General features: G+C 48.3%; 1 protein-coding gene across 4 annotated transcripts in view; it reads left to right on the top strand.

Moving 5' to 3' along the window:
- WWC1 (WW and C2 domain containing 1) overlaps nt 1-15,446 on the top strand; it is a 176,518-nt gene that overhangs the window by 87,529 nt on the left and 73,543 nt on the right. For all 4 annotated transcript variants that reach the window (XM_070075804.1, XM_070075805.1, XM_008255374.4 and 1 more), the window contains one exon: nt 8,436-8,639. In XM_070075804.1, the coding sequence (XP_069931905.1) occupies nt 8,436-8,639 (204 nt within the window). The remainder of the gene's footprint in view (nt 1-8,435; nt 8,640-15,446) is intronic.

Below are 15,446 nucleotides of genomic sequence, written 5' to 3' on the forward strand. Positions count from 1 at the left end.
TTCCATGCATTTATGCACGTTTACAAATGTACAGATGAACCACCAGATACAGAGGAGGGATGGGCTGGGGGTGGGGCAAGAAGCTTCCTGCCCCCTCAAAAGGCACCGCCCACCCAGCACCACCTGCAGCCTGGGAACTCCTGACATGGTTCTCTAGAACTCTCTAAGGAGCTTTTATTCAGTTAGTCTATTTTTTTTTTTAAATTTTTTGACAGGCAGAGTGGACAGTGAGAGAGAGAGACAGAGAGAAAGGTCTTCCTTCTTCTGTTGGTTCACCCTCCAATGGCCGCCGCGGCCGGCACGCTGCGGCCGGCGCACTGCGCTGATCCGATGGCAGGAGCCAGGTACTTATACTGGTCTCCCATGGGGTGCAGGGCCCAAGTACTTGGACCATCCTCCACTGCACTCCCTGGCCACAGCAGAGAGCTGGCCTGAAAGAGGGGCAACCGGGACAGAATCCGGCACCCTGACCGGGACTAGAACCCGGTGTGCTGGCGCCACAAGGCGGAGGATTAGCCTAGTGAGCCGCGGCGCCGGCTTTATTCAGTTAGTCTTAATACTTGTTTTAATATTTCCTTAAAGTTTTTAATTCATGTATTCAATAGGCGGGGGCGGCGGGGGGAGAGTTGGGTTTCCCATTCTCTGGATCACTCTGGAATGCTTGTGATGGTCGGGGCTGGGCCAGGCTGAAGCCTGGAGCCAGGAACTCCATCCACATCTTCCATAGTGTTGGCAGGAACCCAATTACTTGAGCCAGCACTGTTGCTTCTGAGGGTCTGCAGTAGCAAGAAACTTGAGTCAGAAACCAGAGCGGGGAATTGAACCCAAGCACTCTGATATGGTTCACGGGCATCTTTTTACAGTTAGTTTAAGCTCCCATACCTAGGGAACTTTTAAAAGCTGAGCGTAGGGCTGACATTATGGCATAGCGGGAAAAGCCACTGCCTGTTATGGTGGCATCCCGTATGGGCACCGGTTCAGTTCCTGGCTGCTTCACTTCTGATCTAGCTCCCTAGTAATGTGCCTGGGAAAGTAGCAGAAGATGGCCCAAGTCCTTGGGCCGCTGCATCCACATGGGAGACCTGGAAAAAGCTCCTCCCTCTTGGATTTGGCCTGGCCCAGCCCTGGGCAGTGTAGCCATCCAGGGGTGAACCAGTGGATGGAAGATCTCTCTTCTCTCTCTTTCTTCTCTCTAACTCTGACTTCCAAATAAGTGAATACAATAAATAAATATGGGCTCAGTGCCCCTAAAGGATCATCTTTTCAACAGTTACAGATTCTGCTGTTATCCATGTGGGAAAAAATGCAGTTCTGCCTCTATACCTCACAACATTTGTAAAAATAAAACCCAGATTGGACCACAGGTCTAAAACCTAAAAAGGAAAACCATAAAACATCTGGAAGAAAACACAGGAGAAAATCTGTAAGATTTTAAGGGTAATCAAAAGTATTCTGGGTGGTTCACGAAAAGCATTAACCGTGAAAGGAAAATCGACAAAATGGGCTTCTTCAAGTTAAAACCTGTGGTCTTCCAAAGATGCTGCAGAGGGCAGCCACAGGACCAGGCGTCCGGCACAGTGGTTAAAGTGCCACTTGTGGGGTGGGTGTTGTGCCACAGCCAGGTAAGTGTCTGTTGGGACACCTGCGTCCCCTGTCAGAGTGCTTGTTGGAATTCTGGCTGTTTCACTTCCTATCTAGTTTCCTGTAATACTACATCCTAGGCTTCTGCTTGGCCCAGCTGTGGATGTTTTGGTCATTTTGGGGGAGTAAACCAGCAGGATAGAAGATCGCCCCCCACCCCACCCCACACACACATACTCCCTCTCTGTCCCTTTCTCTCTGCCTCCCTACCCTCCCTCTCTGTCACTCTGCCTTGCAAGTAGGTGAAAATAGAGAAACACCAAAAAAGTTTAAAAAAGAATTGGAATATAGTGACACCATAAAATACTATTCAGCAGTACCAAAAAATGGACAGCTGACACAGCAGCACAAAGGGGCCTCGGAAACTTGCTGAGGCGGGGGGTGTGAAGTGTAGGGGTCCACGTGTGTCAAGTTCTGAAGCCTGGAGGGAGAAGGTAAGAGGAGGAGATGACCCAGGGAAGAAAGCAGGGACCCCTGACCTGTGGAGACAGCCTTGGAATGACAGATGCGGTGGTTTACAGTGTGTGCATTTGGCAAACCGCATACTCTGTGTGGCTGACTTTACTGTATTAAATTATACCCTAATAAAATTGATATAATGACATATGGATGCCCATTTTGTACTGCAGGCCAACTACACGGCAGTCTCTGGGTTGATTTCCACGTGCAGGGTTGAGCACCAGTGTTCTGTGTTCTGTGTGTTTGCACACCATCTGTTCAGATTGGTGTATGCTGGAGAACAAAGTGTGGGCCACCAGAACTGCCAGCAAAGTCGCCCCGCTTGGCCAGGCCCTCACCGAAGGGCGGGTTTACTTTCCCACACACAGGGCAAGGCTGGGGCCTGCGGCCTGAGGGGCTGGACTACACCAGATCCAGAGCACTGTGGCGGGGAGCCTCCCAGGTGAAGCTCAGGTGTTTCAGCCTCTGCCGGCCTCTGGTATGTGATTACACCTGCAGCTCCCCGTGCCCCTGCCATCCTGGCCTGCTGGCTTCACTGACCCTTTGGCTCATCTGTGTTGTTGTCTGACACACACTGCTTCTCACCTTTGTGGCCCATTAGAATTTATTTCTTTGAAAGCTAGAGTTAGAGAGAAATATCTTCCATCTACTGGTTCATTCTCCAGATAGCCACAGTGGCCAGAGCTGGGCCAGGCCAAGGCAGGAGTCAGGAGCTTCATCAGAGGTCTCCCACATGGGTAGCAGGGGCCCAAGGACTTGGGCCATCTTCTGCTTTTCCCAGGCCGCAGCAGGGAGCTGGCTCGGAAGTGGAGCAGCTGGGACACAAATCAGTGCCCATATGGGATGCTGGCATCATGGATGGTGGCTTTACCTGCTATGCCACGCCAGTCCCAGGTGGTTCTGCTGTGCAGCTGGGGGTTCTTGGCCAGGTCTACACCTCATAGCCTTTGGGGAGCCATTTTTAAAAAAGATTTATTAATTAATTTGAAAGGCAAAGTTAGAATCTTCCACCAGTACGCTCCCCAAATGGTTTTGTTGGTTGGAACTGGGCCTGGCCAAAGCCAGGAGCTAGGAGCTTTGTCCAGATCTCCCATGTGGGTGATAGAGACCAAGTACTTGGGCCATCTTTGTCTGCTTTCCCAGCTGCGTTAGCAGAGAGCTGGATTGTAAGAGAATCATGCAGGGTTTGAACTGGCGCTCATATGCAACGTCATAGGCGGCAGCTTAACCCACTATACCACAACACTGACCCCTCAGGAAGCTTTTAAAGCTGTCAGTACCTGGACTCTCCTCCTGGACTTTTTAAATATTTTTTAAAAAACAAATTGTTTGTTTATTTGAAAGGCAGAGAGGCAGGCATATCTTCCTTCACTGGCTCATTCCCGAAAGCCCACAATAGCTGGTCTCGGCTGGACTAAAGCTAGGAGCCTGGGACTCAGCCTGGGTTTCCATGTGTGAGTCAGGACCCATATTCTCCAGCTGTGACCTGCTGCCTCCTAAGGTGCAGGAAGCTGGGCTTGGGGCAGAGCTGAGATTCAGACTCAGGTGCTCTGATAATGGATGAGATCGAGCCAAATGGATCTCTTTTAAAAAAAAAAAAAAAGATTTATTTTATTTTATTTGAAAGGCAGAGGCCAGTGCCACGGCTCACTAGGCTAATCCTCCGCCTTGCGGCGCTGGCACACCGGGTTCTAGTCCCGGTCGGGGCGCTGGATTCTGTCCCGGTTACCCCTCTTTCAGGCCAGCTCTCTGCTGTGGCCAGGGAGTGCAGTGGAGGATGGCCCAGGTGCTTGGGCCCTGCACCCCATGGGAGACCAGGATAAGTACCTGGCTCCTGCCATCGGATCGGCGCGGTGCGCTAGCTGCAGCACACCAGCCGCGGCGGCCATTGGAGGGTGAACCAATGGAAAAGGAAGACCTTTCTCTCTGTCTCTCTCTCTCACTGTCCACTCTGCCTGTCAAAAAAAAAAAAAAAAAAAAAAAAAAAAAAAAAAGAGTTACAGAGGGGTAGAGGTAAAGAGATAGAGAATCTTTCTCCTGCTGGTTCACTCCCCAGATGGCTACAACGGCTGGAGCAGCATCGATCCAAAGCCAGGAACCAAGAGCTCCTTCCAGGTCTCCCATTGGGGTGTCAGGGCCCAAGAGCTTGGGCCATCTCTTCTACTGCTTTTTCCAGGCCATAGCACAGAGCTGCATTGGAAGTGGAGCAGCCGGGACTCGAACTGGCGCCCATTTAAGATGCTGGCACTGCAGGCAGTAGCTTTACCCACTACACCACAGTGACAGCCCCGCCAAAATGGCATCTTAACTGTGCCAAGTGCCTGCACCCACCTCCTGAAAATTCTGATGTCAGTGTTGTGGGGCAGAGTTCATGCCTTTTGTTTTGGTTTTTGAAGGTCAGCTTATTCTAATGTGCAGCAAAGACACAAAATCAATCGATGAGGCAGTGACTCTTAAAAAATCAGTTTTACTGAGACTGGAGAAAAGGGCCCTCTCACAGGTTGTTTTGAAATGAGAAATTAGCAAACCATTTGCAGGATAATTTGGTAGTGTCTATTCAAATTTAAAATATGTGTATGCTCTAACCCAGTAGCTCCTTTTTAAAGAAATTGATCTTATGGAATTAATAGCATGAGTTCATAGAATTATGTTTTTAAGAATTCTTAGTGCTGTATTGATCATGATAGGAAAAAACTGAAAATAATACAAATGTTGGGGTCAGTGTTGTGGAGCAGTGGATTAAACTGCCATCTGCAACGCCAGCATCCCATATGACCACTAGTTTGAGTCCTGGCTGCTCCACTTCCAATCCAGCTGCCTTCTAATCTGCGGAAAGCTTCAAAATATGTCCCAGATATTGAGTCCCTGCCACCTGCATGGGAGACTCAGATGAAGTGTCTGGCTCCTGGCTTCAGCCTGGGGCCCCAGCCCTTGCCTTTGCAACCATCTGGGGAGTGAACCAGTGGATGGAAGATCTCTCTCTTTGTCTCTTCCTTTCTCTCTGTCACTTTGCCTTTCAAATAATTAAATAAATAAGTAAATAAATCTTCTGTGTCTCCTGTGTAAGTAGCAGGGGCCCAAATACTTGGCTCATCTTCCGCTGCTATTCCTAGACCATAAGAAGGGAGATGGATTGGAAGTGGCGCAACATAGACATGAACCAGCGCCTACGTGGGGTGTTGGCATTGCAGATGGTGGTGTTACCTGCTACGCCACAATGCCAGTCCCCTTCAAATAAGTAAATAAATCACTTTAAAAAAATACAAATACTTCCCAGTAGAAATCTGGTGAAATAAACCCTAACGCCATGCTGTGGAATACTACACAGCCATTTGAAAGATTGTGTCCCTGCAAGAAGAGATGAGCACGGTATATTGGAGATGGAAGCAGATTGCGAGTCCGTATAACTAACACAGTCTGTGGTCCATTAAGAGTAGCTTTGTGTATGTAGACACGATAGTGCAAACAAAGGGTTGTGTGTAATCAGAGGGCAGTACAGGTCAGTGTGTGAGATTACTATGTACAGTTACCCCTGAGGAGTAGAGTTAGAGGTGAAAACCTTACTTCTTATCATTTGCAGGGGTAGATTATAGGATTTTTCTATAGCTTTCATTATTTTTAATGAAAATTTAATATTTTTAAGATTTATTGTATTTATTTGAAAGGTGGAGATACAGGGATGGTGGGGAGAGATCTTCCATCCTCTGGTTCATTCCCCAAATGGCTGTAATAGCTGGAGCTGGGCCAGGCAGAAACCAGGAGCCAGGAGCTTCATCCTGGTCTCCCAAGTGGGTATAGGGGCCCAAGGACTCGGGCCATCTTCTACTGCTTTCAGATGCATTAGTGGGGAGCTGGCTTAAAAGTGGAGCAGCAGGACTCAAACCGGCACCCACATGGGATGCCAGCATTGCAGGTAGCGGCTTAACCCATTACACGGCAACACTGGCCCCCAAATTTAAAATTTTTAAAGTCACAAACTATTTACAAATTGTTTTCAATCTGCCCCAGACAAGCTGAGCTACTTTTCTGTGGCTAGTGCCAGCTGGAGGGGCGGGGCTGGTTGCTAAGGGTGACCCAGCAACCCCTAACCCCAGAGACCCCTGCACCTGCTGATAGGGGATGAGGCCGTGTAACACATGCCCTGCAGCCCAGGTTTGCAAATCTCCCCTTCCCTTATTTCTTGTCTTGTGATTGTTCCTCCCTGTTGCTTGGTTGAAGTGATTCTTGTGGCCTCTGTCACTCATCTTCGGGTCCTGTTTTCTTTCTTAGAAGAGGAGCAGAGGAGGACCTTGGATACTTCTGTACACAGGGAACTCAAAAACTGGGCCTAGGTAGCAGTTTTAGTTTCACGTTCAGCATCGTTTGTTTACTTTTCCTGGGCGCAAGCGCCTGCAGTCTCCTGGGAAGCAGAGATGCAGGCCTCTTAGCCTCTCTCACAAGCACAGAAGTAGACTTGGAGAGTTAAGTAGCCTGCCCATTGGTAGCACAGCAGTTAATGGCAGGGATGAGAACCTGCCCCGCTAGTTTGGTCCTTAAAAAAATTTTTTTTTACTTATTTGTTTATATTTATTGAAGAGGCTGAGAGTGAGAGAGAGACAGACAGGGAGGAACTTTGTATTTGCTGCCTCATCTACAAATGCCTGCAGCAGCAGCAGTAACAGCTAAGCCAGGCCAAAGCCGGGTGCCAGGAACTCTGGGGACCCAACTGCTGAAGCCGTCACCTGCTGCCTCCCCGGGTGTGCAGTAGTCAGAAGCTGGAACTGGAAGCAGACCCAGGGTTTGAAGCTAGGCACTCCAGTATGAGATGTGGGCGCCCCAGGCAGCATCCTCGCCACTCCGCTGAATGCCCACCCTGATCAATGTCTTTCGTTGGTAGTGTACACGTGACCCTTTCAGAAGAAATGAGAGCTAGAGGACAGAGGTTGGGAGTCGCACACTCAAAAGTCCTCAAGTGCCAGGCATATGACGTAAATGAACGAAGAGACCAGGGTGTCAGTGGATGGGGTGCTGGAATCTCTGGCCAACTGTGGAGCCAAACTGACCAGATATCCTGAGTGATCAAGAAAAGCTATAAAATAGGACTTTTACTGAATAAATTTCCTTGTTTTTACATGCCAGTAATCAATTCAAATTTTAAAAAATGTATACTTTGCCGAGTGAGTGTTGTGGCATAGCAAGTTAAACCACTTCTTGGGACTCTGGTGTGCCATATGAGAGCAATGGTTCAAGTCCTGGCTGCTCTGCTTCCAGTCCAGCTCCCTGCTAATGCACCTGGGAAAGTAGTGGAACCTAACCAAGTGCTTGGGTACCTGCGCCCACGTAATGCGCCCCAGATGGAGTTCTAGGCTCCTGGCTTTGGCCTGGCCAAACCCTAGCTGTTGTGTTGGGGAGTAAACAAATGGATGGAAAAACTTTTCTCTCTGTCCCTCCCTCCCTCCACCTTCCAAATAAATAAATAAACCTAAAGAAAAAAAAAAAAACACTTTAAGAAAATGTCTGCCAGCTGCATTTACCACCTGGCCACGGTTGCAGTTTTTGCTTTGTCCTTCAAAGACATTATTTTTAATTGCTACATAGCATTGCATAAGTTTGATGAACTTACATGAGCAATTCTTTCCTGTGTGATCTTGAGCAAGTTGCTTAATCTCTCTTTGCCTCACTTTTCTCTTTTGTCTAATGAGGATTATAAAAGGGCATACTTTATAGAGTTATGAATTGAAAAAGTACATACCTTGTAGTATTTAAAACAATGGTTGGCATAAGTAAACATTAGACATGTTTGCTATTTTTTGCTGTTTTGGTAAGTACATTTTTGCCCAGGTGTTTTTTTTTTTTTTTTTTTTTTTTTTTACTTTTTGTAATAAATTATATAGGGAGAATTATTGATTAAAAGTTATTAACGTTTTAATGCTCTTAATTTACACGGTCAAGGAGCCTTCCAGTAAGACTATTATGATTTACGTTTCAAGTAAGATAAAACTTGCCTATGTCCCCACATCTTCTGAAGCATTAAACATCTTTCTCTGCTTTACTGTTCATCAAACAGTTGACCTTGAGCATCTGTGGTGTCCTGGAGCCTCCTTCTGTAGATCAAAACTGTAGCCTGGCCCCTCCCCATTTATCAAGCAGCGGTGGGCTTTGGATTTGGAAAGTGATACTAGTTTGACTAATCTGGATGCAATCTCTCTGTCATTTAGTAAATGAGTTTAACCCGTTTACATTTATTGTGATTTCTGTATGCACTGTGCTTTGTTTTCTGTTAGTGGATTCCTCAGGCCACCAGCTCAACAAATCTCTGAGCAGTGCTGACCTAGGGTCCCTGGGGTCTTTTCCAGAAACCACTCAGATTGAAGATCCCCGGGTGCAATGGCGGCGCGAACAGGAGCACATGCTGAAGGATTACCTGGTGGTGGCCCAGGAGGCCCTGAGTGCCCAGAAGGAGATCTACCAGGTGAAGCAGCAGCGTCTGGAGCTGGCGCAGCAGGAGTATCAGCAGCTGCATGCCGTCTGGGAGCACAAGCTGGGCTCCCAGATCAGCTGTGAGTACCTCCCACCAGCAGAGGCGGTGGCCGCGCCGAGTCCTGCCAGTGCTGCTTCTCAGAGCTGCCCACTTTTCCTCATGTCCACTCCTCGTCCAAACCACCATCCTCTCTCTACTGCTCTTCCTGCCTCCGCCCGTGCCTTGCAGGGATTCACTTGTCATTTGCATTCCATGTCGTTTCGCTGTGTTAGTATGCATTCCAGAGTGCCACTTGGGTTACCCATCTCCTTGTTTAAAATCCTTCAGTGGCTAAGGGAAGAGGGTAATGGGGAGTTCTTATTTAACGGGTACAGGGTTTCTGTTTGGAAAGCCTCTCCAGTGTTAGCCTCTGTCTTATCCCTGTTTTCTTCATGGCACACATCATAATATACCTCTTATACATCAGCAGTGCTTCGTCTGCTCGAACATAAGCCCCTGAAGGGCTGGGCTCCCGGCTTCCCTGTGGGAGATCAGGTGTGCCAAAACCCCCTGTCCTACCGTCTTGGTGCTGTGCGGTGCCCAATCAGAACTGTCAAGGAGCCCACTCCCCGTTTCCAGTGTGCTGGGGGCTTTTGTCTGTTATCACTGTTTGTAATAACCCATATTTTCTGGTGTTTGTGGAGTGCTTCCTAGGTGCCAGGTACTGTGTTCTGAATATGCTGTTTCCCACAAGTCCTCCCAGCAGTGCTATGGGCAAGTATCATTAAGACCTACCTTGAACAGAGAAGGAAGCTGAGGCTTGGGGTCAAGATTATGTCCAGGGTCCTCTGGCTGCTGATGGACAGCCATCACTTGCAAACCTGTTCTGTCCTCCCCCCAGCTTTTTCCATGTGAGCCAGGCTGCGGGGACCATCACTGTGCCACGTTAGAGGCGTGGGCCGCTGGACTCTTCATCCTGTGTGAAGTCCTCACTTTGCAAAGTCCACACTCACTGGCCCAGCCCTGCCCCTTCCCTGGGCAACCCGGGAAAACATGCGGACTTTCAGGGGTCGTAGCCAAGAACCTTCGTGAGCTACTTCTGGGTCAGGTAGCCTCCTGAGATAGTCATGAGGGTTTTGTCACTCGTCGTTTGTGGTCAGCTTGGGCTACCATAACGACGTGCCATAGACTGGGTGGCTTAACCCACAAACATTTATTTGCTCATGGTTCTGGGGAGTGGACTTCCAAGGTCAGGGTGCCTGCACAGTCAGGTTCTGGAGGGGCTCTCCTCCTCCCTTGCAGTGGTGGCTGTCTCACAGTGTCCTCAGGCGGGAGGGAGGGAGAGAGAGAGAGCAGGGTGGCTGGTGTTTCTTCCAGTAGGGGTGCCAGTCCTGTCCCGGTCCTGATGGTGTGTGAAGCTAAGTGGCCCCCAAAGGCTCCTTCTCCAGTACTCACTGTGGCTGGTAGGACTTCAGCCTACAGAGGGATACGGTTCCTTCCAGAGCTTTTTCCTTCAGGCCTGGAAGTGTGATGTGAGTGTCCCCCCCTGAAACTCAGGCTTGGAGAAGTCATTTTTCTTCTCTCTCGAGTCCCACAGCTTGAAAAAGTGGCATAGGTTCATAGAAATAAGCCTTGCTGTTTTGGGGTCCGAGAGATTGACACAGAGCCAACCAAGGTCTAACTCTGGAGAGCACCTGTTAATAATTGCAGAGGCTGAGCGGTACTTTTTCGTTGGCCAGCTGTGCAGCCCCTTCCCACTCTGTCCACGGGTGGGAAAATGAGCGTCACTGGGAATAAGACCTGCTGGCATCTTATGTCTTCTGGTGTGATGTACTCAGAACCCCAGGGGATCCTTGACAAAAATTTAGTTAGTTACCGACTTACTTATTCGGGAGGTAAGGAGACTGGAGATGGAAAACCAGAGCTCCCATCCACTGTTTCACTCCCCAGATGCCTGCAACAGCCAGGACTGAGCCATGCCAAAGCTGGGAGTGGGAACCCAACCCAGGTCTCCCATGTAGGTGGCAGGGACCCAGTGACTTGAGCCATCATCTATTGTTTCCAAGGTGTGCGTTAGCAGAAAACTGGAGTCAAGAGCCAGAACCAGGCACTGAACCCAGAGACTGATATGGAACGAGGGCTTCTTAAACGCTAGGCTAAACTCCATCCCCAAAGAAATGCCAAGTGAGTCCCATCATGACCATCAGGCAGGTCCATGGTGTAGAATCATCTGCAAGATAATTGGCCTATATTTTAAAAATAAAAAATGCAGCCTCTGTTGTGGCTCAGGGGTTAAGCTGTCACTTGGGATGCTGGCATCCCATGTTGGAACACAGGTTCAAGTCCCGGCTGCTCTAGCTTCCTGCTAATGTGCCTGGGAACTCAGCAGATGATGGCCTAAGTACTCAGGTGCCTGCCACCCACATGAGAGACCCAGATGGAGACCCTGGCTCCTGGCTTCAGCCTAGCCCAGCCCTGGCTCTTGTGTCCATTTTTGGGAGTGAACCAGTAGATACAAGATCTCTTTTCTCTGTTGCTCTGTCTCTCAAATAAATAAATAGATCCTTTAAAAAATTGATTTATTTGAAAGAGTTATATATATAGAGAGAGACAAAGATCTTCTATATGTTGGTTCACTCCCCAGGAAACTGACGAATAAATAAATAGATCCTTTAAAAAAAATGATTTATTTGAAAGAGTTACAGAGAGAGACACACACACACAAAGATCTTCTATACTTGGGTCACTCCCCAGATAACTGACATGGCCAGGCTGGGCCCGGCCAGAGCGAGGAGCCAGGCAATTCCTCCAGGTTTCCCGCATGGGTGCAGGGACCCAAGCACTTGGGCCATCTTTGGCTGCTTTTCCCAGGCCATAGCAGCAGTGCTGGATCAGAAGTGGAAAAGCTGGGACTCCAGCCAGTGCTCCTATGGGATGCTGACATTACATGTAGGCAGTGGCTTTATCAGCTATGCCACAATGTAGGGGATATATTAAAAACCAGGGGACCTAGGTGAAGCATGTGGCAATATGCATTATATTATTATGTCACATTTTCTGAGTAAGACCCTGCAAGCATGGAGACTCCTGCCCCCACGAAGCCCAGTAGTGGGAGTGATGACCACTGGGCTCTGGGTTCAAGTCTTCGTCCCACCATCACTGACTCTGTCCTCTTGGAGACTGTCCTTCACCTCCCTTAGACTTGGCTCACTTAGGATTAACTGTGGAAATGTTAACAGTTATTTAATCTCGTGGGTTCCTGGCGGGTTGTCTCACCCTCGGCTCTGCTGGCATTTTTTTTTTTTTTTAAGATTTATTTTATTTACAGAGAGAGGTAAAGCCAGAGAGAGAGAAAGAGAGAGAGAGAGAAAGAGAGAGGTCTTCCATCTGCTTGTTCGCTCCCCAAATGACCGAAATGGCCAGAGCTGATATGAAGCCAGGATTCAGGAGCTTCTTCGTGGATCAAAGGCCCAAGGACTTGGACCATCTTCTATTGCTTTTCCAGGCCATAGCAGAGATCTGGATCGGAAGTGGAGCAGCTGGGACTTGAACCAGTGCCCACATGGGATGCCAGCACTGCAGGCCAGTGCTTTAACCTGCTATGCCACAGTGCCAGCCCCTCTACTGGGATTTTAGGCTGGGTGAATCTTTATGGAGACTGGCTGTCCTTGGGTTATATGATGTTTTGCAGCATCGTACAACAGTAGCATCCTCCACCCTAAGTGGTGACAACCGAAAATGTCTCCAAACACTGCCAAGTATGCCCTCCAGGGCAAAATGCCCTCACTCACAAAGCCACTAGTGTAGGCAAAGCACCTAGCATAGTTTCCTGAGAACAAATAAATAGCTTACTAAATGCTTTCATTATAGGCAGCGTGTTACATAATATTTTGAGAGTGTAGTCAATGAACCAGGTAGCCTGGGTTCAAATTTAGGATTTGTAGATTCAAGTTAGGCCATTTCTATTTTGTCTTCTTCTCCTTTTTTTTTTTTTTTTTTTTCTTGTTATTAATGACCAAGTGAGTTAGGATCTTTGTTTGAGAGGCAGAAAGAGACACATAGAGGGAGGGCAAGAAGGAGAAAGAAGAAAGGTGAGGGAGAGGGAGAGGGAGAGATTCAGGTTCAGGTTCAGGTTCAGGTTCAGGTTCAGGTTCCCTATCCACTGCTTCTCTCCCCAGATGCCTGTAACTGCCAGGGCTGGGCCAGGCTGAAGCTGGGACCTGAGAACTCAATCCAGGTCTCATTTGCATATGAGAGAGCCAACTGCTTGAGCCATCATATGCTGCCTCCCTGGATGCATATTAGCAGAAAGCAACAATTGGGAATAGAGCCAGGACATGAACCCCGGCACTCCAATATGGAATGCATGCATCCCAAATGGTATCTTAAATGCTAAGGCCAAACATTCACCCTTGTTTTCTTCATATATAAAATTGATGTTATAGGAGCTGGTGCTGTGGTGTAGCAGGTAAAGCTGCCATATGCAGTGCCAGAATCCCATATGGTCACTGGTTTGAGTCCCGGCTGCTCCACTTCCGATCCAGCTCTCTGCTGTGGCCTGGGAAAGCAGGAGAAGATGGCCCAAGTCCTTGGGTCCCTGCACCCACATGGGAGACCAGGAATAAGCTCCTGGCTCCTGGGTTTGGATCAGTGCAGCCCTGGCCATTGTGGCCATGGAAGTCCTCTCTCTCTGTGTGCCTCTGCCTCTTTGTAATTTTGCCTTTCAAATAAATAAATAAATCTTAAAAAATAAATTGATATAATGATAATATTCCCTTCATGAATTTTTAAGCTTCAATTAGTTGACAATTATAAAGAAATTGGAGTAATACTTGCGCTAATTTCTCAATAAGTAAACATTATTATTAATTATTGGCATTGTTGATGACAAAAAGGTTTAACAGACCAGTGATAACAATAAGAATACAGGTTGAGGATCCCTAATCCAAAAATCCAAAATGTGAATCCTTTTGAGTAACAACAGTCACCACACATGGGAAATTCCATGCTGCACAACTTTGTTTTGGGCTCAAAATTATGAACATTATTGTATCAAACTACCTCCGGCATACAGATAATACATACATCAGAACTTCCTGTGTAGACCTGAGTCACATTCCAAGGTATCTCATTGTGTATAAGCAGATGTTCCCGAATCCGAAATTGGTCACACGTCCGTCCATTCCCAGTCTTTCAGCTACGTGGCACTCAGCCTGTAAACCCATGACCACAGGCAAGGAGCACCTGCTGCATTACTGAGCTCTGTCCCCAGAGCGCCGCCAGTCTCAGAGGCGCCACTGTTTTGGATGTAGCAGATCTGCCGTCTGAAGGGACTGGGGTCATTTCAGGCAGGAGTCATCCAGGCAAGGGCTGGGAATCTCCCAGCCCAAGGGTCCCAGTCCAGTGGGGCACGACCCAAGCCTCATCACGGCTCTTTCTTCAGGTTTTACAAGCTAGAGCTGCCTTCTAAGTGGAGCTCTTGGGGTGATATCCCGGTGAGGCCGGTGCCTCTGCTCTAACACATGTGGCCTGCTGGGACTTGGGAGGGTTTTGCAGCCTGGCCTTGGCTGCTCTTGAGTCCTAGCCAGGCTAGGATGGGACCACAGATCTTCTTGTCTTCTCCCTGATGTAATCTCCAGCTTCACAGGGAGCAAGAATGATATGCCTGGAAGAAACCAAGTGGAGCCCTGCACCTAAATAACCTAAGTTAGCTAAGTAATCCTGTAAGGGACTGTTGTTCCCGTTCTTCAGACAAGCACACTGAAGCCCCTTAAGGGCAAATGACTTCTCCAAGGTCATGCTGGGGGGAAAGTGGCAGAGGTAGCTTTTATTCCTTGGTGTGTCTGGCTGCACAGCCAATGGCTTTGGTTTAATCCAAATCAGTCAGTCAGATGCTAAGGCTCTTGGACTAATACCTGGTTCCCCCATCCTCTAAGTCTGAAGGTGGGCTGGGTTCTTGTTCTTGTTTCAGGGCTACATGGCTCCTCTGGAGGGTGCCTTCTCCACGCGCTCTCAGCTTCCTCCATGGCCTCCCTCCCTTGGGTATCCTCAATATGCTCCTTCTATTTTCCATTTCTTAATTTTCCATTTGGAAAATAAGTCCTTGGGAGCCAGCGGAGGAGTAGATGTTGTGGCACAGTGGGTTAGACCACTGCTTGGGATGGCTACATCCTATATTGGATGCCTGGTTGGATTCCCTACTACTCTGCACTTCTGATTCTGCTTTTTACTAATGCACCTGGGAGGCAGCACGTGATGACCTAAGTTCTTGGGTTTCTGACACCTGTGTGGGAGACCTGAATGGAATTCCTAGCTCCTGGCTTCATCCTGGGCCAGCCTAGGCGATAGCAGTCTTTTAGGGAGTGAATAAGCAGATGAAAGATCTCTCTCTCTTTTTCCTTAACTCCACCCCTCCCACCCACTATCACTCTGCCTTTCAAATAAATAAATAAATATTTTTAAAAAGGATAAAGTAAAATGCCACTTGAATTATGCACTTGAGTTCACTTATTCCCCAAACTAAGAAGACAGGAGATCAGAGGTGTTTTTGGGAAGTCATGCATCCACCAGGAAAGGAGAATGAGAACAGAAAGAGCAGCAGTAAACTTTGGGGTTGGCAAGCAGATGGACAGGTGGCAGTGTACCTCGTAGACCCGAGAAAACAGCAGATGGGCCAGTAATGAGGAAGGCTGACGGCATCGTTCTACAGTGAGTGTTTGCGGAAGGCCTGGGAATTGGTGTGGTAGCTGAGCATTGGGAGGAAGGCCTCAGATACAGAGGACTGGATGAAACATTGTGTCTGAGATGATTAGACCATCTCCTCTCTCACCCCAAATCTGTACAGCCAAGCATTCAGCCACCTCCAAGCTGGAAAAAGACTACAAGTTTACTCTTTAGAGTGGGTGAG

The sequence above is a fragment of the Oryctolagus cuniculus genome, chromosome 6 (genome assembly GCF_964237555.1).
Source record: "Oryctolagus cuniculus chromosome 6, mOryCun1.1, whole genome shotgun sequence".
Lineage (NCBI taxonomy): Eukaryota > Metazoa > Chordata > Mammalia > Lagomorpha > Leporidae > Oryctolagus > Oryctolagus cuniculus.